This window comes from Calypte anna, chromosome Z (assembly GCF_003957555.1).
Source record: "Calypte anna isolate BGI_N300 chromosome Z, bCalAnn1_v1.p, whole genome shotgun sequence".
In the NCBI taxonomy this organism is placed as follows: domain Eukaryota; kingdom Metazoa; phylum Chordata; class Aves; order Apodiformes; family Trochilidae; genus Calypte; species Calypte anna.
Window position 1 is genome coordinate 72,235,105 of NC_044274.1, and position 25,593 is coordinate 72,260,697.

The 25,593-nt window shown below is 40.6% G+C and overlaps 1 protein-coding gene across 1 annotated transcript in view; it reads right to left on the reverse strand.

Annotated features, from left to right (window-relative positions):
- Positions 1 to 9,765: 9,765 nt before the first annotated feature.
- The window catches only part of FAM172A (family with sequence similarity 172 member A), a 204,094-nt gene continuing 188,266 nt past the window's right edge, over positions 9,766 to 25,593 (reverse strand). Inside the window, exons 10-11 of the mRNA XM_030467632.1 lie at positions 13,311 to 13,427; positions 9,766 to 9,915 (exon numbers count right to left, since the gene is read on the reverse strand). Coding sequence (XP_030323492.1) covers positions 9,766 to 9,915; positions 13,311 to 13,427 — 267 coding nt within the window. The remainder of the gene's footprint in view (positions 9,916 to 13,310; positions 13,428 to 25,593) is intronic.

Consider the following 25,593-nt stretch of genomic DNA (forward strand, 5'->3'; position numbering starts at 1 on the left):
TAGCACAACTGTAGAATTCCTGTTTACTTGTGGAAACAGGTTAAAAATCAATATTATTCAATATTTCTGAGAAGCTGCAGACTAAGTAACCTGTAAATATAGTTATCATGGAGAAACCACTATTAAATAGAGATGTTACTGCTGGCGTGTCCTAAGGCTATTCAGCAACACAGGAGGTAAATATAAATTCACTGGTGGTAAAGCTTCTGTGAACATGAAGGTGGACAGAATGGTTATTAACAAGAGAGATGACAGCCTCTTATGGTGTGTTAATCTGTTGGCTTGCTCTTTTTAAATTTTATTTTATTTTATTTTTAAAAAAAACAAAACACAACTACCTGCAACCTTTCATAACACTATTTAAGAATCAAGACAAAAGAGCAGCAGCTCCACATGGGTACTGCTGGACAAAGTTTCTCCTAAATTGACTTTCTGTATTATGGTGATAAAAGGGTCAAATGTGACTGTTGGCTGATGAAATGGGAGAAAATCAGCTAGTGAAGATTTGAAGGATGTGCACTGCATTAATGGGATGCACACAGGTCCATTTCAAAGAAAAGATGTTGAAAGACTGCAGACGCCACAGAAAAATGCATAAAGAATTTAAATCTGGAGAAATTATCTTGCAGATAGACTAGAAGAACTCAATACATTCTGTTTTCTGAAAGAAAATTGAGTGTTGACTTGATTCCAGCATCTAATTCACATGGAGAAAAAGCAAATGTAGCAAATGGCTCCTTAACTTAGTAGAAAAAGGCACAGCAAGAACTTGAACCTGAAACCAGACAAAGCCAAACCAGAAATGAGCCACTCCTCTTAATGGTTTGAAAAATTACAAAGGGAAGGAAGCAATGGATTCCCCAGCTCCTGAATCCTTCCAGCCAAAGCTGAAACATTTTCTGGAAGACACACTTCAGCCTAGTGCAAGTTGGCAATTTCAGCACAACAACATCTGGCCAAAAGTTAAAGACCTATACATAAAAGTGGAGAGTAAGTGATCCAAATCTCCTCCCTGGCTTAAATGATACATATTTATGAAAAAAAAAGAACCAAAAAAAAAACCCCAACCAACCAAAAAAAAACCCCCCAAATGAAAAAAAAACCCTAAAAACCTAAACAGATAAAAACTTTTCAACTTAGAATGAACCTTTTGAAAAATTCTGAAAAATCCAAACTTGAATTCCAACAGAAAATGTAAACTAATGCTAAGTTAGTGCAAATAAACAATTAGGTATTTAATTTTGGATTGCAACTCTCAAGGAATTCCTCCTTTTCAGATTCTGAGAAGAAACACGACTTCTACCATTTCACTGATGTACCACATCCCATCTCCATGGATGTTCCACGGAGCTGCTGAAGATCAAACACAGAAAGTACTTTTAAAAATTGCTGACAGTGATGTGGATGCAACTTGGACTACAAAGACTCAAGACAAAGACTCAACTCATTCAAGCTCAATCCCACAAAGTACTTCATGGAAACTTATTGAGCCTGTGGAAAGAGTTTCACTACTGCTGAACTGGAGCCTGTAGTTACTGGAGAGGAGATGAAATAAGAGGACTGTGGCCTTGTCCCCCACCTATGACCTTGTCTTCCCTCCACACTTTTAACCTTCAGTTTAGCAGTAAGGAGCAAGGTGCTCTGTCTGATGCCTATGGGTATTGAGAGGATGGGAAGGCAGTGGGTGTGAAAAAGTGGTGTGCCACCATGTGAGGAAAAAAAAACAGCACAAAAAAAACACAGCAGGAGGTGGAGAAATACCTATTGCTGCTGGGCATCTTCTGACATGCACTGGAGGAAAAACTGGAGTCCCACCCTTGCAGAATTACAGATTTACAGAATAGTTGTGGTCAGAAAAGTCCTTTGAGATCACTGAGTTACCCCAGCACTGCCAAGGCCACCACTACACCATGTCCTTCAGCACCACATCTCCAGGGCTTTGAAATCCCTTCAGGGGATTTAATCTAAACCTCCCCTGGCACCACTTGAGTTGTGCCAAAAGTTCCTCTTCTCCCATCCCTTGTTCCATGGGAGCAGAGCCCGACCCCCCTGGCTCCAACCTCCTCTCAGGGGGTTGCAGAGAGCCACAAGGTCTCCCCTCAGCCTCCTTTTCTTGGGAAAGGTTTATGGGGAAAAATGAAATGACTGTTCAGTAGAACTTCTTAATAATTCAAAGATCACAGAGAAGCCATGAGTAACAGTCCTCTGCTCCAGGATCAACACCCACAGGGCCCTCAGATGCTCCTGGGCAGACTCATGCTCCAGAGCTCCAGCTCTTTTGAAGGCTCTTCATGAGGTTAGAAGATAAAGCATCACTAGTTCTAGTATGTGCCCTTCATTAGGCAAAACTGGTGTGAATCAAACTAATGCTATGCTGTCTTTTTAGCAATAACTTCATTGTACTCTGATCAGAGTGTCCTTCAAGTGTCATTTGGATGCCTGCATTAAAGTTGCACCTGACTTTTCAGAACACAAACGTATTAATTGTTGGTGGAACTGCCAATTTTCCTTGCAAGCAATCACATCACAAGCATTTCAAGAACGTGGCTGTGTGGAGAGTTGGCTAAGCAGCACCAATTCTGGCTGCATCTGCATGGGCCAAGAGGAAGCACAAGCACTGTTCAAGTCCCTGAACTCAAGAGTAATTGCACATTATAGCATCACTTCAGCGAACACATAGCCAGATTAAGATGTATACAAAGAACTAATAAGATACCATTAGGTAGTATTGGAAGCAGTGGTCACAGAAGCCTAAATGTTGTCAAACACTCCATAGGAAATATCTGGCTGTAATAATTTATATTACTCATTATTACCTCACTTAAAGACAGCCTCAGAGATTCTGAGGCAACCATACATCACTCAGTAGCTCACTGTACTAAAAAAACCCTGCAATGATAAATAGGTATGTATGAGTACAGGAATGATTTTTTATTAAGCAGTTTATCTAGTATAAGTATTGCCTCAAACACATGTAATTATTTTGCAGAGCAGTACAAAACAGTGTCATACATATGAATATGAGTACTTTGTCCTAAAAAATAATAGTCCTGGCGGTGGTATGTTGAACATCTAGTTGGCCATATAAAAAGTTATAAAAATGCATCATAAAACTGAAATTCTTTCTGGCTGCAGCCAACACATCTGGAAATTTAAGCCAACACCTTCAAATCCACAGTTTCGTATTCGTGGTTCAGGCTGCGGCATTCTGGAACAGACCCTGCAATATCGTTCAACAGGTCTTTATAGATTTTGTCCTTTCCCAAGCACAGTGAAAGTAAGCTCCTTGAGACACACAACAGAGGAGCTCACATCCAGCCAAGCATGACACGTGAGAAGAAAAGCTGCCTGCAACACCTGAGGCTGAGCAGGAGACTAAAAGCAGAGCGCACCTTTGAAGAATCCAGAGCAGGGAAAAAGCTACTTACCTCTGTGCTAAGAAGACATTAGTTAAAGTCAGACTTGCTGCAGCAACTGCTAGAGCTCTGGCTAAGACAGGCTGATGCTTCAAAGTTTCCTTAATAATTTCCAGTCCCTGAAGGACCAACGTGGAGCAGCAGAAATGGAAGTGCTGGGGGTTTGCAGGATGCTGACATGGGGGCTACACAGCAGCCTCCCCACTGCAGACTCCTTCATGCCTCCCTTTGTGGTACTAATGGTAGGAACACCTTAAAACAAAATTAATATGCAGCTAGCTGCAGGAGCCTGACACCTTGACAAAACGCTGCAGTGTTTAATCTTTTCCCCAAAGTAAAAAGCTTTTATTGACAGGACTACACACACACACACAGACACACACGGAGGCATAAAACGCAAAGAGGTTTACAGTAAACACTGATTACTGTAATCTTAATCTCCATGAATGACCAGTGAATGCAGAAATAACACTGTTAGAAAAAAAAAAAAAAAAAAAAAAAAAAGAAAAAAAAAGGTGTAAAATGCCTAATCTTGCCTTATTGTGGCGTGTGCGTGGCTTTATACTGATTTCTTGCATTTTTTTGTACATATGGAGTTATTGGACAACTACCCCTGGTCACAAAAGAAATATTAAAATATAAATATTTAAAATTATATTTATAAAAAATAATTATACACATATCTATATAATATTTATTAATATATGTTGTTTATATAAATATTTAGATAAATAAACATCTGGAAACAGACAAGAGTGCTCTTTAACCAAGAGACTAAAGAGTGAAAAAAGAGGACAAATTGGCTAACGGGGCTAAAAGCTTCTAGGGGATGACGACGCAGGTACTGTCTCAGTGCTTAACACAGTTTATAGTTGTTTCTGCCTCATTTGCTATGAGCAAGACACAGAAATGTGCAAGAGTGGCAGCATAGTGGGGTGCAAATAAAGACGAGGGCAAAGGAGCAGGGAGGAGAAAGTTGCTCCTTCCCTACAGCTGTCACAAGCCTTGCTCATGCAATTACCTCTGCACACAGACCCTGCAGTGCTGCAGAGCCCATTTAACCTCACTGGAGATCCTCCTGTTTGAACCCCAGGATCTTGCTCAGCATGGGGTGGCATCTGCAGCCAGAGGAGGTTTTTTTCCCTGCTGCAAATACTCGATGCTCTGAGCAGCGGGCAGGAGGTACCCGGTAAGGTGAAGACAACACAAAGGAAAAAAATAACCAAAAACCAACCCCAAAACCCCGAATCAACCCATCACCTCTCTGATCTGAGAGGTAGAATCTTGGTTTCGCTGGCATCAACAGGAGATTTATCTAACCAGAGGGCTGCGTGCCTGCTCTTCCAGGGAATGGCTTGCTGTGCACTCACCTTCTCGGATCAGTGCTTTCAAGCAGATCTAACAGTCCAGAATAACTTTACTTAAATTTACTGTAGCCCCATGGAAGGATTACTGATGCTATTCTATTACTTAGCACAAAGCAGCAGTCTCAAGGGGACTGTTTAGTACCATATTCTTGTCTTGATATTAAATCAAGATATGCCAGGGACTCAAAAACAGCAGGTAACAAGCTTTTCCCCATTTTTCAGTGAGCTCTGCAGAAGCTCATCTTTCATTTGTTTTGAACTGCAAGTCTCTTATGTGCATACAGAAAAAAAAAATCTCTAAAACCACCAAGGCTTAAAGTACGTAGTGTGTGTTTAACACAGGCAGGGATGCTTTTGGCTGTGTTCTTACCAGGAGGCTCGATGGATGACAACCCTGCTCCTTGGTGGGACAAGCTGTATCAGAAAAAAACACCAGCCCCCCTCCCCCTCTCCCAGTTAAAAGGATTTGAAAAGGCAAAAAAGGAAAATAACTCCTTTCTGAACCTCTGGGGAACTTGAAAGACCTCCTTTTGAGGATGAGATGCTTATGGTCTTACCCAGCTTTGGACAACTACCACTGACTCCATTCCATACTCTTATACAGACTTAAACACCAGCAGAGCACATGATTATGGCATGACTTCTGGAAATTAGGGCAAGTATACCAATAAAAACCCCACAAACTTATATGAATATTAATTTGCACGACCCTTGTTTCTTTACTGACATTCCAGAGAGCTTATGGAAGACTGGATGTAGTCCTGGACAACTGCTTCCAGGTGGCCCTGCTTGAGCAGGAGTTGGACCAAATGACCTCCAGAGGTCCCTTCACACTTCAATCATTCTGTGAAGCTACTTTCTCCCTTCTGTTTATTTATCTGCAAAAAAGCCAAACACCTGGAGCACTTTGTTAGGAATATTACTAATTATCTTTTCTGAATTCAAATTAAAAAAAAAAGAAGTTGTGCTTGGTTTACCTAAATTAAATTACTTTTTTTTTTATATATCATACAGAGTCAAGCTTGATGTCTGGTACCAGAAAATACTATGTAGAGACTCTGCTCAGAGCACCACCACCATGGGCCATACCTCTCCCATGAAATTAAGAGTGTGTTTTTCTTCTGCCAACCTGGTATCATTTTATTCAGCTACATGAATTAATTCTTGTACATTTTTCCTTATTACTGAGACACATATCCAAGCCCAGGCTCTTCCCTGAATAGAGCTTTTCTTGATTACTGTCAACTTTTCATTCCATTGTGTCATCTTGTTTGTCTTTTGCTGTTAAAATTTCCTTATTTTACAATGTTTTAACTACAGTGGTTGCAACTGTTAAAAGAACAAGTAGTGATTTTAGGGGTCAACTAGAAAGGCTTGAAAAGGATTTGACTAGACAATTCATTTTTATTAATGTTATGATAACTTCTTTTTATTTGATTATGTAAATCAGTGTTGGTGCATATCCGCTTTGGCAAAATATTCCAAAGTGTGATCTTCTCTCCTGAATAAAAAGCTTTTTCACTGGCAGAAACACACGAGCTAAGGAAAGTCTCTTATCCATACACTCAGGTGGTTCACATGAGGCACTCCAAAATATTCAGGAAAATAAAGGCCAAGTTTACCTGACAAAATTTACCTCCAGTTGACCTCCAGTCTCTTAACCAGTAAGACTTCAACCCCTACTCCACTTTAAGTGATGACCTTTAAAATACAGACTGCTTTTCAGGTCTTCACCTTTCTCCTTTGCTGCCTTTGCTTATGTCTTAGACACGAAATGGATCCATCTCCTCTGAGACAGAAGAAAGGGCTTGTGGTTTGACTCCATTAGGAAGGTGGATTAAGACTGAGGCAGAAGATGACCTCAGGTCTAACAGAGGTCCTGCAGGAGGGATGGAAATGAAGAGGGTAGAAAACAGTGTTTTTAACATAGACAGAAGGCTGGAGACTGGCAGAGGACTCCTCCAGGCCAACAAGGTGACAGTGCCACAGCTGAGGACATCAGCTGTGTAAAGCTCCAATACTGGGAATGATGCTGGACAGCCCTGACTGGTAAAGGATAAATGGTAGAGGAAGAATGGGGGACTCTACTGAGGAAGAACACCTTGTTCCTGTTGTACAGGAAGGGCAATAGGATGGGTAGTGTTGGACAGATGACCTCAAGAGGAATCCCAGGTCTGATGGGAGACGCTTGAGTTGGGACACAGGTTTCTCAAAGCAGAATGGGACTGTTTAGGATTCCATGTACCACACAGGACAACTGTGTGTTGAGTGGGAAATTTTAGAGGACAATCCCTTTGGTGTGAGAACAGCCAGTAGAAGGAAGACATTAAACCATGATGCTGGCATGCAACCAAACCCTGGAGACGTGGAGGGAAGGTGGGACCTCTTGCCACGTGGAAAGAAAATGGATTTATTATGGCTTGCTTTCTCCGTGGTGGTGTTGTTATTCTCACACCCACTATGGTTAATTATTAAAGTGCATTTGCTTCTTTCTGTAATTGAGCAAGATGTGAATGAGTTATGGCAAACATTTTAATTACTTAACAATGCTCTAATCAAAAGCTTGAACACCTCTACCTGGAAGTGCAAGTTGTTTTTCCAGTTTGATGGCCATTTATTTCTCTCTAGTGATTTTTTTTAAGGGAAATGCAAGCCAGAGACTGTGACATGCCCTACAGCAGGAACTGCTCACAAACACACTGAGGTTGCCTGTAAATCCCTGTGTGCTCAACCACGTCCTATCAGACCCTTGTTGGAAAAGCTGGCTCAGGAGATGTGACAGAGATGCAGTTATTCCTGACTTCTCACTGCAAACACAGATAAAAGACGGGAGTTCCAAGCAGAAAAGAGAAGTGAATCTTTCTCTGAAAAAGGCTTATTAAAAAACAAACAAAGAAACAAACAAACAAAAAAAACCCCCCCAAATCTCTCCTCCTTCCTCTGATTGCTCTCCCTGTCATTCACTGAAATACCAAGGGCAATGCTGCCAGTATTTGAGTGTGGGCTATTCCAGTACTGCAGTTCCCAGGAAATAAGTGAAATAAACCCTCTCACATATAAAATCCTAATGCTCCTACCTCCAGCAGCATTTCATAAATATATTACAGATTACCCTGATGCAGGATTGTGTCACTGCTTGTACAAACACAGTGTAGGAATTATTCACTTGTTCCTCTGTAAATGTCTTGCAGTTGTCCACGTAAGGACATGCACACAAGAAGCATAAACAAAAACATATGAGTGAACGGATAATTCAGTAGTAGTCACATCAATCTATACTATTTTAAACTTCCTTTATGTCATAAAGAACCAAGCTGGGAATAATTAGCTTCCCTTTAAATCATTGTCCAAAATCTCCGACAAGGACTTCTATAAAATCAGCAATCTAGTGGCATTGTATGTATGCATTTAACACAAAAACCCAACTTTAACAACTTTTTCTGGCTGAAATACTACCCCCATTAAGTTTATTCTTCTGTGTGGATGGGAGTTCATTAAGTGGAGTATAAACGTTGTGCCCACTTTGACCCATCCCCAACAGAAATGTGAAATTAAGACTCATTCACACCCCTATTAAAACATCAGTCTGTTCAGTTTTTTTTTTCTTTTTTTCTTTTCTTTTCTTTTTTTTTTTTAATAACACTTTGGTTTTCTTTTATAGAATACAATTTGCATTATTTACATAGGGTGAATACAAAGTAAGGGAAGAGAAGCTCAGATGGAGGGTTTTCAGCACTGGCAAGTATGCTGTAAATACTGACAGGCTGCTACCCAAGCCCCCTTTTTCCTGACTAAAATGACCTCTATAAAACATGCACTCTTGCACAGTAGCAACACAGATGTCAGAGACTGAAAGTTAATCTGTTTTAAGTAATTCTACTGCTGAACAATATTTTTCTTTTTAAACTGCAGCACTCCCCCCTCAAGGAGCAGGAAGTTGGTAAACAAATGAAAATCTATGAAAGTTTTAGTAATATTTCATCTCCCTCAGCACTAAGGAGCAATGCCAGTTATGTTGCACTGTGTCTTTGCAGAGATGATGATCAGCACGGTTAGATCCCAACTCACAGCAGAAACGTGATTACAGGTCTCTGGTTGTTGTGAGCTCTCAAACAAAGTACTGGCAAATTTTCCAAGCCTTAAAAACATTTTGCAGTAAACCAAATTTCATCTGCAAGGTTAGGACTTATTAACAGCCTCACAAATCCAGGCAGATATGAATCTCTGGACTTGTCAAATGAACAACTGCATCTCACAGAACAAGGTCAAAAACTGTTCCAGCTTTTAAATTAACATTGTATAGGCTGTGTCTTCCTTTGAACCTGATTTTATATTCTACAGAAATGCACTACCTATGGCTTTTAGGAAATCTGATAATCAAGCATCAAAGTTCAGTAGCACCTTTATGTATTTTAGATTACTTTTCTACAGAGATTTGAGGTTTTCTTGCTACAGTGACAACTAAGTCTACTTTCTGGAATTATTACACATTAACAAAAGTCTCTGTGTACGATTTCATGTGCTCCTCGTGGTTTATGACTCATGATTCATTAATGAAAGAGTGCAGCTAAATATTCCTGAAATAACAGAAATTTCACATAAAGATTCCTGGACACTGTAAGTGATTTGCTACGTAAACCTGACTTTTGTTGGATCAGGATTCAGGGAAGTGTCTTGTTTCACTTAACTGTGCCTTTCATTAACGTGCTTCTTTAAAACCTTCTCCTCTACATCAAGTTAGACATTAACTCAAGAATCTGTGACACATTTCCCAGTTTTCAGCATTGCTGTAATTTTTCCTTGTCTCTTACCTATGTCACCTACTCCTTAAAGCCGACGAGCAGACTAGAAAAAACACAGAGTAGGCAAGAGAACTAAAATCCCACACAAAGCAAAAAGAAATAATTAGCAGCGAGCTGTATAACACCGTGTAACACTGAAAGCCCACGTGCTTTCAGCCACATCTTGGGGTTAAAATGCACCTAGAACCAAAAGAATTTAAAAATAAAGCTGTGCCTGGGCACAAACACGTATCCAACCCACGTACCTGCAGAGACACGGGGACAATCTGGCAGCATGGACTCCACCGAGGTGTCCAAGGGCTCAGAGCTGGACACCCAGTTGCAGCAGTTCTGAAAGAGGGAGAAGGCAATTGTTGGGTCAGACAAAAACTGGAGATCAAAAAGAAACACAGGCTGTGGAAGTAAGGACAATGGTCATGTCAAAATACCCAAAAACTCATTTACAAAGCCAGCCCAGGCAGGGACTAGAAGGTAAAACCACACCAGTTTATTCACACTAACTGGCAATGCACTGTCAAAGCTTAATTTTAAGTAAAAGTTTATTCACACTAACTGGAAATGCACTGTCACAGTTTAATTTTAAATATGTAAAAGGAGTAAGACCAAAATACAAGAGATTTTTAATGTCTTTTAAGTGCTCCGTTGAGGGCAGTGCACTTGGGCAGGTGCTTGGACCAACCAGTGCCTGGATTGCCCACTGCACATTTGAAAGTTTTCCTTTCTGTAGCTGTTAAATGGGAATTGATAAAAACCCTGGGCCTGCCTGCATGACAACATCAAGAAATGAGAATTTTTCAGGGAGTGCACTGCTGAAAGAATGGTTCTGAAATCACAACAGATAATAAGTGAAAGAAAGCCATTAAAGAGATCAAATTTCAAATAATTGGAAATTTACCTGAGATGAGCTGGGCATGAACATTTAAAAATGCAAATAGTCATCTTTGGGGAATTATATTCAGGAAGCACTTACATTTACCTTTCATTCCTGAACCTTTGGGCAGGATGAATTTACCACAAATTTTTAAAATGTTTTGCTCCAAATGCTATCTATTCAGAGGTGCCTAAGAAGTAAAGCATTAAGGAAAATGTTTTCAGTAAAATATACTGAAACTAGAGAATATATACTGAAGATTTAATTACAAAGCAACTACATTTTTAACAGGATTGCCAGCTGAACTATGAGACCTTCATGGCTTCAAATCTGAGTTTTCCCTTTCTGAAAACCTGATTAACTTCATTAAGAGAGGAAAGGGAAGGAAAAAAAAAAAAAAAAAAAAGCCCACACAACTTTTTGGAAAGACCCAATGAATTTTCAGACAGATTTCTAAAAAATCATCCCATCAATCATGATTGTAAAAATGGATGATTGCTATTCTGGTAAACAAGCATGTATTGTGCATTTGTAGATGCTTGCTGCCCTAGTTGTGCACCATGGAGTCCGTCCTCACTGTGGAAAGATCCTTGACTGGTAGATCAAGTGTCTTATTGTATTTCCTTAATTCATTCTGTCTGGAAGAAGATGTCAGCTGTGTTGCAGTGAGGAGAGAATTTCAAAGGCTTCAGTCCCCACCAATAAAGGGCGAGGAATGGCTTTTGAATAGATTTGTCAAGGCAACCCTACTGTTCTGGGACCAGGGAGAGCAGGAACAACATAAAGGAAGGGTTGCTGTATGAGATTAGAAAGTGAAGTTCACAAAGCATGGCAGATTTTTGTAAGAAACAGTAGATCAATGAAACTATTGAACTCGATGGAAAAAAAAAAAAAAAAAAAAAAAAGAAAACAAACACACTACCCAGTAATGTAACTTTTTTAGTAGAAAATGGTTAAAATGGAAGTATTTCACAAAGGCTTTAAGGTTTAAAGTAGTAAAGCATTAAACATTTTACAATTTGCATGTATAATTTTAATTAACAGCTGAATGTGCAATTGCAAATGTAAGATGGTAGAAATTATAAAAGAAGTAGAATTTTTATGAAGTATTACATTCATTTGAAATAAGTAAAATTAATATTAACTACTGATAGAACACTACATCAGAGAGCTGGAGATAATACAGAAGATTAGCACACAATTAACCAGCTTTTATATACAATGTGACACTTGCCTGTAAGAAATAAGTATTCTCGAAAGCAGTGTCAAGATATGTAAATGGATGATTTGTTTTATCATTCATCACAGCTCCTAATAAATTCAAAAATCATGACTTCTATAGGTACTAAAAATAGGCCACCAATGATACAGGAGAGATAGCTCCAATGAAGAATTACTTTTTTAACAATTCATTCTTTCAATGACAGCAATTAGCCCTACAGACAGGCAGCGATTAGGTGTATATTTTAATTATTATTCATTTTACCAGTAGCCTTAAACCTGATTAAAGTAAGAGATATCCAGGTGATATGCTAGTCTTAATACCACTCAGCCACACTTCACATATGTAAAATTCTTCTTTCTTATAGGAGATTTTCAATACTAATGTAAGTTATGACACTCCATCCACTTTTTAGGCCATTAATCATTTAACTTATTCTTTAAGATCTACTTTCTGCAAATGAAATTAAAGGTAATGCACTTGTCTTATTCAGACTAAATGCTTAAAGAAAAATGGAGTTGTCAGATTCAAATTACAGGATTTAAAATTTCAGTTTTACTACATAACATATATTTTAAGGTTTTGATTTCCCATAAAGAAAATGGGGATTTTTCTGACAGAGCCTGTAGGGGTTACCATTCTTTATATTTTTAACATTTAAGTCAGAGCTGTCAGGCTGCATCCCAGGTGATTCTCTATTCCCATCAGTCATGGCCTATAAAACTGTAAGGTTAGTCAGGAATAGGCAGGCTACATAGAAAGTTTAACTAAATCCATGGGAAAAAGTCTAACTTAAGAAAAAACTTCAGGGTGTGACCGGTTTAAATTTGCCACTTGCACCTCTTGTTTTAGAGTTCTGCAACGGGGATGTAGAAAACATGAGGGATATGAGCCTGAAATGGTGAGGAAGAGACTCATCAAATGGAAGTACATTCGGTCTGACTTTAAAAAAATAATAATTTTAAAAACCTCAGCCACCCCACGCTTAGGCATTAAAAGGAATTAAATTAAAAAGAATGCCTGGCATCATCCTTCACCCAGCTGGAACTTGGTGATGCTGGACACAACCCAACACCCCAACCCCAGGCCATCTTGGACCAACTCAACGTTGGTAGCTGCACAGTACCAAGTGCTCCCTCTTTCCATCAGAAAACTTTGTAAGCACTTTGCAAGTAATTAAACCTCATAAAACTGAAGAAGGATTTTTTTTTTTTTTTCTTTTTTGGCCAGTTGTACAAATCATCAAACTGAGCCACCAAAAGCTTAAAAAGGGCTTTTCCACCACCTCCAGATCAAGCCAGGAGCCGCATGTGCCCAGGACTTTGCTCCAGATAGCAGGCAGCATGTGGGCTGCCTTGGTGTATGTATCTGTATTGCTATGCAGCAAGAAGAAACACTGGACTCAATTCTTATTATTTCCCCCGCTACCTTTGAAGTTCAGAAACGTCTAATCTCAGTTATTTTAGGGGCTGGAATGGGAACACAATTTCCACGCTCCTGAAATGCGCTGTCTTTCATACCCGAAAGAAATGGAAGAGGTCAGCAGATAAAGACATGTTTATACAGCCATATACAGACACGTATAGCCCAACTTTTTAAAAAAAAAAAACAAACCCCAAAACCTGGCCTCACCTCTCGCATCCACTCTCGAATAGTTTTCCCAACTTCTTGATGCCACACATTGTGAACAGAGTCTGTCAACGCCACAGCAGTTACCTTATTCTTTACTTCTGCCTCTCGTTGAATCATCTGTTAAAAAAATATTGCCTTTAATTTATTTCTTTCTCCTGAAAAGAGTCTGCTTAGTCACAGATAATGATCTTAAATTAAAAAAAAAAAAAGAAAGAGCAATGCAAGTTCAATACTTGACTTCACTTGTTTTAAAGTTTATACAAATCCTAACCGCTCCAGAAACACAGAAAGACCTAATATTTTTGATAAAAGAAATAATACTAACTTTTAACTGAGTGAACTATTCAGTCCTATTATTTTCCATGTGGCTTGACAATTCTAGGATTAAAGGTATCATAGTGAAAAAATGGAAGATTCCCTGAGGACACCTTTTACAAGCTTCTCCAAGTTCCTATTTCTGTGCTTCAGGGAAGCTGGTACCCGTGGTTCACTGTAAGCTACTCATGACTATCATCTACTAATTTTCAGTAGATTGCTGTAGTTTTTCTGATGTACAATCTTACTTTGACTGGTATGCCTTTTTTTTCTTTCTTTTTTTCTTTTTTTTTTTTCCTTTTTCTATCCAATTTAGCTACCTTGCACTCCCACCATGGCCCCCAAAATTCTTTGTGGTCTGTCTTACACAGATGCTTATCCAGCTAATGCTGGAGCCTCTCCACATTTTTTTAGGATATTAAAGTGCCTCTGTTCCTGCAAGTGACAGTATGACTAAATAATATTAGTCCTAAAACCAATTAAATGATTGCTACAAATAACATAGGCGAACTGACAAAGATGCTGTGGAATTCAGCACTGCTCTGAAAGATAAAAGGGACTGGGAAAGAATAGTTTGATATCAAAGAGAGACAAAAAGGTTTTAATCTCCTGACACAAGTGACCCTAATTTGTAACACTGGATCATAGAAAGTATAATGAATTATACTTATAAAAACAGCATTTCACTACTAGTGTCCTTATCACTAAAGTTAATATGGGGTTTTCTTTCAGATTCTTTTTGTATAAATGGCAACACATGCAACATTTTTAAAACCAAGCATTCTTTGTTCATGCTCAAGCAACTCCTTGTCAGCATACGGGCTACACCTCCAAAGACATGACTCTAAAAGAAACTTTTACTGTGGGGTAATTATATTTTCCATCAGAAACTTCAATATAAACATCTATTTTATCTACAATTTATTAAACCTATCTCCTAGTTTTGACCTCCTTTTGAGCAAACACACCTATTTTCAATCCCACATAACCACAGTATGACACTCTGAAATTCTGTGTCTTTTTTTTGTTTTTTTCTTTGGGGGGGTGTGGGAGTTTATATGATGTATATTTAAAATCAGTGTAACTGACATGACATTGCAAGGGAAAACTATTTACCACCAGTTAGAATCAATACAGATAAAACCAGCCAGTTTTATTCCCCAGCATTTTAACATTAGTAATGTCAGGATTTCATGACTCAGGACATCTTAGGCAAGTGCACATGAAGAAACTCTTAAGAGTAATCTTTCTTCATACATACCATTTGTTCCCCATCCTTTACCCTTCTGTTGGGGTCATTCAATATCTACAATTTTGCAAGGACAGGACAAAGCAGGTAAGTGCATGGGGGGACAAAATCACACATATATAGGCCAAAACATCACTTATTGCAAGAGGTTGAGCTTCATTCAACTGTTACAAAATGTTGACATTTTTTCAGCCAAACATCTGGAACTGAGCACTAAATTTCACTGAAAATGTAAATATGGCAAAACTCTCTCCATTATGGCACTGTACAGATCAAAGTGCCACCTACAATATTCTACTGTCTTCTGTCCTGTTCTACTCTCATCTTACTCTAATAACTATTCTTCTCTTCTACTCTACTTCTATTCTATACTCTTAGGAAGTATTCAGCTATTCTACTCTCATTAAAGTTCTCTGCAATTACAACAGGCCCAAAATGTGGTTCAGATCAGCCAAACATCTGGAAATAGTGTTTTTTTTAGACTGCAGCTTCACCATCCCCTTCATCAAGCATAGCTATGTGCATGAGATGCTCATAGAAGAGATGACTCTTTGATTGCAGGAGAAAACAAAGCTGCTTTTGGTAGGGCTGTGGCTTAGTCCTACCACCCACTGCGATGATCCAACTGCTTTACCTTGACATGGCAGGGAAAATACCATCATACTGAAGGAGACTATGAATAAAAACAAGACCTGTGAGCCCAATTTGCACGAAACTCTGTTAAGTTTCAGAAACATTTAGAAACGTGCTAAGACTCCTGCACCGGTGCTGTGCCTTCCACCACTCATCTGGCTGCTCTGCCTTGCACAGAATGCTGAGAAGATAAATGGGCAGAAGTGTCACTGTCCTTGAGGCACATGTACCTACCAATTACTCGGAATTACTACATGCTAGGGGAAGCTTAAACTTGTCACCATCTTGTGGTGCTCCAGCATGGACTTCCTCCATGAAGGGCTGGTCTTCAGAAGAGCTGCTAATGACCAGGAAGGGGGAAAACTACCCTCTGCTTTGGAAAAGACATCTTTTCTGGAAATGACTGTGTCCCACGTTGCTGTTTTGAAATCTAGGCACCCAGTTCATCTCAGAACGTCACCTTTTTTCTTCAGAAAATACAGATGTGCAGCTCCCTCCTCCCTTTCTGGGCTGAGCTAAGGTTTGCTACCCTTAATTTCCCTCTGCAGATGGGAGAACTGGTAGGTCATGGTCATCTCTTCCTGCTCTTTGGTAAATGCAGTTTTTGCTCTTCAGATCATCCATGAACAAAGCACACCCCCCCCCTAATGCTGCTGGTACTTGCTGCTCATGTTGTGGATGCCTACAGCATGGTATCCTCATCACAAGGATTACCAGACACACTGAGGCTAACAATGAGAAGCTTTTTGATAGCTCAGCCACAGTGCTGGGGTCAGGACAAGGACACATGGAAGCAGCAGCAAAGAGGGATCAAGGGGATTAACTGAGCTTCAGCCCAGAAGAAACAGTTTTTGGTAGGCATCCATGCCTTTATGAGCCAACTTGGAAAGAAAATAGACAAAAACAATGCAGTAGGTGGAGAAAGGTTCAAGGTTATAAAAGAGAAGTCTGTAAGTGACACAGAAATATCACAACAGAGCTTGTCAAACTCAGGACTCAACTTCTACCATGACAACTCAAGTTCAACAGAATATTGTTAATAACCAAGGAGAAGAGATACAGGTGATGGTCAAGCAGCAGACTTTTGTATCAGGCATGATAACTCTTCCTGCAAGAAGACACAGGAAGCCCACATGCTGATCACAGAAGCTTCAATGATCAGTAAATCCTTCAGGTTCAATGATGTTCAATGATGATGATTAGTTAAATCATCATCACTATTGAAGCGTTTGAGTTGGAAGGGACTTTAAAGATCATCTAGTTCCAACCCCCCCTGCATGGGCAAAGACACCTCCCACTCTCAAAGCCCCATCCAACCTGGTCTTGAACACTCCCAGTGATGAGGCATATTTAAAACATACTTATCTTTTCCACAGCAGTTTTAAATTCACATACATTTTGAAAATTGAGCAGAATAAAACTGTTAGAGTAAAATATGTTAACATTCAACACAAATGTAGCACCCACCTGTCAGTCAAATTTGACACAGCTACACAGTTGTACCAAATCCCAAGGGAAGGATGCTATGGGATGCCTGATTTATGCTTCCCAGAACTAGTTTTATTGTACACAGCAAGCAGAGTCTTTTAAAGTGGACTAAAAGTCCACTATAAGTGGACTAAAGTTAGCATTTAGCTGAAAATGAAGATATTTAAAAGGCTATGTCCAATTCTAAACAATACTTTCTTCTTTTTTTTTTTTTTTTTTTTTTTTTTTCCAGCACAGAGGTGTTTTTTACTGAAGCAACAATTGCAAACAAAGACCAAAGACTTTGTCCAAAGCTCATGCTCTCTCTTATACATCCCTCTTTGTACATCAGTAAATTCCACAGACAGGAAGTTTTCACAGCCTGGGAGCGACTTCATTTCCTGCTCACTGCTTGTTTTCAAATCTTAAATTAATTCTTTGCTGAACAGATTTTGCAGGAAGCTCTATGCCTCTATGCACCCATTCACCGGATGGCTTACAGCTCCACACACCCTATCCTTCTTCCCATTATTCATCTACAGCCAGAAGTAGGTAAAACAGCACTGCTCTGGTAGGTAAACTCTTTCCTATTTATTACTGCATCACTCAATGCACTGTCCTAGATTTTCCAACCACCTTTTCTATTCAGGCATTTTCATTTCATCTTTCCCTTTGTGTTCCTTCTTTGTAGTCATAGTAAAGTTTGTTTTTGTAACTTATACACCATATCCCATCACTATATGTTTGATTCCCTTAGAGCAGCAAGTTGTAGAAGAGTATTCACTGCAGCAAGCTAGAAAGCATTCAGGCATCTTTTGGAAAGTCCTCCCTGTGCCAGGGATTGAAAATTTATTCCTCCTCTTTGCAAGGGGAAATGCCAATTATCTATCTGCACAACTGCTCAGCTCTATCACTGATACAAGGAAGAATCTGAAATCCCCTAAAAATGCATTCCTTACATTAATCTACATTAAATTACCATTTACTGGTCAATTTACTAAGTGTTTACAGTTTTCTGTAAGTTCATGTGGCAGTCCTCTGGAAGTCTGTATCACACAATTACCACAACTTTGTAATGACAAAAGGTTGATACATTTATTATCTGCAGCATGGGCATATAAAACATGCCCTCTTATACAATGCAATATATTTAGTATTAGAACAGATGATAAAAGACATCTTTTATCTATGCTTTAGATCTGATCCTGCAGACATGAACATCCCTGAAAATCCCAGCTAGACTTCAGGTCTGTGGCAGCAACTCTTTGCAGCAGTGATTCCATACTCTTTATTTATTCTAAGAAATTTAAAACACCTAAAAAAGTCAAACTTCTGAGGGAGTTAAAAAACGCCACATTTATTCTTATGGGCTCGGACAATGAAATCAACCTCCATGGCTTCAGACTTGGGTGGCACTTACTCTTCTTTTGAGTTGCTTGTACTTATGAATGAGGAGAAACTTACTAAAAAGCACCAAAAAAACCTGCTCAGATTTTCCTCTCTTGAAGTTTTGAGGAACCCCGCCCTGAGCCACCTTCTTACCCTGTCTTCCATTTCAATTTCATTTATGGCATGGTGTTTACATGTTATGTGTTGGGCTTCAATGGACATCTCCATCTATAATAAGAATTTTTCTTTGAGCAATATAATTTTGACTCAAGTCCTGCATTGTCTGAAGTTGCCTCATAGTGGTTTGAGTCTCCAAGAGATTCTGGCATGTGCAGACTCTATTCCTTTCAGAGGAAACTAGAGTGTGAGCCCCTGCCCAAATGTCCTCAGTGATTTCCAGAAGTGAAATGGACTTGCAGTAGAAATTCTGGCAGATCAAAATGGCATCAGCCTCTGAAATATCTGTAAAAGCAGTGGTGGATGGAAGGAGAGAAGACATCATGTGCCAGGAATGGCATGTGAGAGGGAAATTTTTATTTATTTTATTTATTTTACTGTGGAGGGATGCTGATGGTTGGACAGGGTAATCTTGAGAGGTCTTCTCCAATCCTGACAATTATGTAAAGGACTTGAAGGAGACTCCTCTTCACAAGAAAGCACATAATACTGTAGTGCAAGTTTCCTTGTCTGGGACTCCCAAGACTTGCACTGTTTCCTGGATAAAACTCATGAATTTCTGAAATACTCTCAGGTTTTTGCACCTGGTAAAGAGGAATTAGACCCTCAACATTTTATAAAATGCTATTTGTTAAGCCTTAGAATTACTGAGCAACTGCAGCTGTACAGCAAAAATAATAAATAATCCAAAGTTAAATCAGTTCCTGTTCTCTATTAGCAACAAGAATAAATTTCCCTAAATGAATTCACAGGCATGTGATAAAATCCCTGCTTACAGCAGACAAATCATCAGATACCTATCAGTTTTTGCACAGCAAAAGAAAACATCTTCAGAGATACAATCATAGAATGACCATAGCCAAGTATTTTCTGATATTTTGTTCAAAGATCCATTGGATGTTACATCTAGAATTGTGATAGCTTTCTGCAGCAATAAATCACACTGCAGCAGTATAATGACACATGAACTCATCTGAACAGATTGCTCTGGAGCATCTGGAGTCTAGGACTTGTCACAGTTCACACTGCAAACCAATTTCTGTTGCAGAACTTCTACTGAAAACTTCCACACGTGCCTTATATTGGGGGAGGAGGGGTGTAAGTTCTCAAAATCGATCACAATCAGAAAAATATTTAACTCTTGAACAACTCAAGATTTAGAAAACGTAGGGGTCACCTCCTTTATGGACAGCTCAGAAAAAAACATGAAAAAACAAACAAAAAAACCCAACAAAAAACACTGTACACAAAAATTCCACTGGTAAAATTTTGTGGAGCAGCACAAACAAAACTCATGGCTCTCTGGTATAAAAGCCTCAGGCTTCAGCTTTAATAAAACTTTAAACTTAATAAAGCAAATCTCCCACTTCTCTCATCCCTATGTCTTATGGGATGTCTTATGATGGAGAGCTTACAGGAGAAAAGCCTTGGAGGACCTGTAATAACATGGAGAACACCAAGTTCCCAAACACAGGCAGCTGTGCTAGGAGGTGTGGCAGGACTACAGGTAGGGATGCTGGCTCTCCTGGCTTAGAAACCTCCTAGAAATTTGTCTAAAAGAGAGTCCAATAATTTGATAAAAAAAAGCCCATGCACAGAAAATAAAATGGTATGGTACCACATAGAATCATAGAACTGGCTGGGTTGGAAGGGACCTCAGAGATCATCAAGTTCAACCCTTGATCCACTCCCCCCGTGGTTCCCAGCCCATGGCACTGAGTGCCACATCCAGGCTCTTTGGAAAGATCTCCAGACACGGAGAATCCACTACTTCCCTGGGCAGCCCATTCCAATGCCTGATCACCCTCTCCAGAAAGAAATTCTTTCTCATCTCCAACCTAAACCTCCCCTGGCACAACTTGAGACCCTTTGTGCCCTCTTGTCTTGCTGAGAGTTGCCTGGGAAAAGAGCCCAACCCCCCCCTGGCTCCAACCTCCTTTCAGGGAGTTGTAGAGAGTGATGAGGTCTCCCCTGAGCCTCCTCTTCTCCAGCCTCAACACCCCCATGGGCAAAAATCTCTGTGTGAGTCCACTACATTTCACCTACAACAGCTCAGACCAAACCAATCTGGTAGACAAGGCATCTTCCATCACCTGGACCACAAACTGCTGGCATTCTGCAGACAGTTTTCTTGCAGACTGAAAATGCACATTTATGGAAAGGGTTGGGTGAAGCTCTTCTCATCAAAAGCTCAACTATAGCGAACAAAATCCAATCCCTTTTTCAATGCATTCCAAGATATTTCAGCACTGAAGGCTGCTGGAGAACTGCAGTGACAGTCAGGAAAGTTGTGGAGGAGCTGGGTCTAGCTGGGGTTAGTGCTCCCTCCTCAAAGCAGGAGTCTGCCACCCCAAAGTTGAAGAACTGAGCTGGGGAAATCACAGTGAGCCTCAAGGACACGAAAATAAAAGTCCTGAAGGATCAACAACTTGCACCCAGGAACAGAAACTGAAGGCTGGTCAGTTTAAATGTTAATGTTCCCATGTTCTGTTGGCTTGCCTCTGACAGACAGGCTCAAAAATGGTCTGGTCTTTGGAACCTGGAGCTCAATAAGGGTCAATTTATAAACATGTGCTGCTTCAGAAGCATCTGATACCTGAGCTGGGTTGTTTAAAGATAGGTTGAGTATGTCCACTGCAGTACATCAGCCCCAGGAAAATTGTATTTGAAAAAATCCACAGAGTTCACTAAACTGTGTTTTGTTTTGTACTCACAGCTAACTGGGACTTGAGCAGTGAAGACACAGTAAGTGCATGAACACACCTAAAATTCCAGCACAGCAGAAGATCCTTTGCAGCCCTGTCTCTACCATGTGCCTGTGTCAGCAGCATCCTCTTAATAGAGATGCAGGAGGTTTTCTGGCAGGAGGCTGTGTCACCTCTCCAAGTGACACGAGCTCAGCCAGCATGAGTGTTCCTCCGTTGGAACAGTTATGCAAAACCTGCACTAGAGGTTTTGCTAACATAGTTGTCTTGGCTAGGGTGGCAAAGGAGCTGATGCATCTTTGCCAATAAGGCCTTATGCTGTAGGTGACAGCTTTGCTTTGCCTTGGTTTACCTGGGCTGCTGAAGCACTGGGTGGCTATTTGAGTGCCATGCTCAGAAATGGGATGATAAAGTAAAATGAAGTAATATAAAATTATATTAGGTGTATTAATATAAAATAAGATCAACCAAACCCAACTAGAATTAAATAAACCAAACCAGCTATTAGAGTGCCCAATGGGAACCATCTAGAGCCCCAGCTGGAAGCTCAACCTGCTGCAGCATCAAGAAAGGTTAGGTCCTACCTATGTGGGCTAGGAAGCAGAGGAGTCTCTGCTTGAAACTAGGAGTACCTGCCACAAATGGGCTAGCCTGAGCTCAGTTTCCACAAAGACTTCCAGAGCCCCACTCAGCTCTCAAGCCATCCCTTTGAACACATTCCCTTGTCTGACTGCATGCTGGGTGCCAGACTTCCAGCCTGATCCTGGCAGCCCTGGAGGGACAGCACTTCAGAGCAGTGGCTGCCTCACAGCTGACCCCTGGAAGAGATGCAGGGATGACATTTTATTAGAGATGCCCCACTGTACCCCAGCGAGGTGCTGAATGCTGCCTGAGACCTCTTGGTGAGCAAAGATGAGAAGGTTTTCAAACCCTGATGGATTTGTTGCTGTTGATGGGAGCTGCAGGATGCTCCAGACTAAGGAGGAGCAGGGTCTGGGGGTGCAGACAGATGATTGAGCTATGCTGACTCTTTCCACTTGCCACCTGTCAGACTTGCCACCATAGCTTGCAGCTTGCAGGGGCTGGGGGAAAGGGTGGCAGCAGAGAGAAGCTGGGTTGTTGATGCTTGCTACCAACCTCAGCCATCTGGTCCACCCATCTGAAGGATGTGACTGCTCCAGGGCAGAGACACTCATCTGCTCACCAGTCAGGCACTGAGCTGCCAGTGATTTCAGTCCTGGGGCTTCCAGAATAGTCAGCATCTCTGAGGTTGTTTCTCTGGGTGATTTCAAACCAATTAGGAAGCAGGGTTGGGCAGAAAGAAACCCTTCTGACACTGAGAAAGAAGTTCTTCCAAAGGTACTCATTTGAGCTGAACATCTTTTAAGGTACAGTGGGCCAGCTCTGCTGTTATCTAACCAGTGTGATTATAAAAAGCATCAATAAAACTAGTAATTTACTTTTAGGGCTCCTCTTTTTGGGCTCCTCTTTTGCATTGTGTGGGGTGAAAACTTCTAAAAGCCTTGAATTTGAATAAGCAGGTTCTTGGACTTTTATGTAGTCAGGGAGAGTTAAATAAAATACAGTGATCTCAAATCTCTGTGATGACAAATTAGTCGAAATAAACTGCTCCTGAAAAATTGCTGTGTAACAGAAGCATTAATACACAGAGCTTGAAAATGAAATGATGCAAAGGGCTGGAATTCTGTTTTGATATTTTACCATCAGGAAGGTAAATGGTTCATGTCTAATGAAAAACATGGCCTAAAGTAAGTTATGGAAGTAATTTTCTCATGTTTTAATAAATGTCTGTAAATCCAGAAACTCAGCCTACAAGTGAACAATCATATTAGTGAAATGAATGCGAAACAATCAAATAAATAACCCTTTTTACATGTTAAGCATCAAATACAACAGGGTAAAATGGCATTACTTCTTCATTGTTTCTGTCTGAGCAGTACACGGAAAACTTTTATTACAGACTTATGCAAATCTCACACTGGTGCATTTTTCAAGAAAGCATTCAAGTTTCCTTGTATTTAATTTTATACTTGGAGAAGAACTGCACTGGTTTAACATCAAGAAGGGCAAATCCTCCCAGCATTTCTGTCTGTTGGCTGAAAAAGGACCAAGCATTTTTTAAAGAACTTGCCTGGTAATACTTTGTCATATGTGTACACAAACATGTCACCCTCTGTATTAATTTTACTTAAGAGTCTTAACTGAAAAAAAAACCAACCCACACAGTCAAACAAACCACAAAACAACTGAAAATGAGAAAAACTGAGTACTAAGCTCAGCACCTCAGAAATGGACATGGGGGCCGATGCCCTTGTTATTCAAACACAGGCAGCTGGATTTTCCACTGTAGCCAGAGGATAAGACAACACTCACTCTTTCTGTCCTTTGAAGCCTCAGCTTTGACTCTTGCAACCTCAGAGTAGCTTCAGGAAGGAAAAGTCTCTCCACAAGCAACATCTCTGAGCAAGAGGGTATGAAAAGTGAAACTTTTGGGGCCGCAGAGACTCTCAGAGGTAACTCTCTTTGTGGCTGGGGAATTGGCAAATTGTGATTTATTATTGCAGGCAACCAAAAGAGAGGAGCAGAGAAGCCCCTTCCCTCTACATTCCTAGTAAAATCCTGCCACCGTGTGCATGTTCCTTCTCCAAATCAGTATGTGCCTGTGTGGCAGAAAAAACCAAACTACACCAAGCAGACCACAGAGTGACTGACATCTCCCAAGTCTGAAAAAAAAAAAAATAATCGTAAAGCAGAAGGAGAAATATTGGGCAGCTTTTTTATCAGGCCTCTCTATCAGACCCTGGACACACCATCAAACAAGGCTTCCCATCCATCCATGAGACAGGGAAGTGGCAGAAAGGCTGAGGAGGCTCCACAGAGGAGAAAATCTTTCATATGTACAGGGCTTTATGAAGCATCCACAAGGATGTATAACCAGCAGGAGAAATGATTGAGAGAAAGATCTTCCATTTCTGAGCACAGAACACACTCTCATAAACAGTACACATCCATAATTAAATGCCTGGTCCATTCCCTGTGCCAGTAGCCAGCAAGCACAGCTGTACTAGCAAAGGAAGTCCAGATCTTCCACCCTCTGGAGACACCAGGCATGGACCTTCTCCCCATTAGGTCTGGAGAGCCATGTCATGGCTGCAACACACAACTTTCATCTCAGTGTTCCTGGACACAGAAATGGGTTGGGAAACTAGGATGCTGTCTCACTGCCATGAAATTTGTCCTTGTTCACCCTCCAGGCCTGCTCAGTGATCTTGGACCAACCTGGTCCTCAGCTTATTGACATCACTTACTGCTGAGAAATGCCCCAGGACATCCATGTGCTACTTGTTCTGCACCACCCTCAGTATGAGCCTGCCAGTCAAATACCAAAAATCACCCTCAAGTATTTATGACAGTATTCAGAGTTGCGGTGCCAGGTGGTGGTGAGTCAAGAGAAGAACGAGAAGTGCCATTTGGAGTGATGTCATGCTACGTGGCAGGACAAAGGATGCTTCACAAAAGTGCCCCAAATCCCCAGCTTCCCCCTTCATCACCCGCAATCCTTCCCTGGTGAAACAACCCAAACCTTGGTAACTCTCAAACCCTGAGGAGAGGTTCAGGCCCACGTTAAGAATGGCACACGTTTATTTTCATGGTTGTCAGGAACTGGAGAAGCTGTCCTGAAAATTTTGTGGTTGCACACAGCTTGTCAGATACAAGACTTCTCCCCAGGTATCAGCCAAGCCACACTTGGCTGGCTCCTGAAACCAGGCTACACCAGTAGGCAAGCTGGAACAGCCTAGAGAGCACTGGAAAACCCTCCCTTCATAGTGTGGGAAGACCCAGATGGGCCTGGCTGCTGTGACAAATGCATCTGGGCCACCAGATAGGACCTGAAGAAACAACCAGCCTCACCCTGTGAAGACCAGGTCTCCAGGGATCTCACCAGGATGCGTCAAGACCATGAAGACCATCCATCCCTCCACTAAACCACATGCAGTGCCTGCTAAACTTTCTCTCTCCCCAAAGTTCCTGGTGTACTTTGAAAAAAAAGGCCTGCTAGGGATTTAATTGCTTACCTCTCTTTTTAAGCTAAGAGCTCATCATTTTCAACTTAAGAAGCCCCACTTCAAAAAAAAAAAAAAAAAAAATTTCACAGATAACATGGAAGGCAAAAGACACTGCGTGACATCTGCAAATTCTGGCCCTCATCAATAAAAATTCAAAATGTTAAGAACATGGGATAAGGCAGAAAGTCAGTACCTCTTTCCCACAGCATTTCATGCCTGCTTTGTGCTATATATCTACCAAATGATAAGCTCCTTGAAAG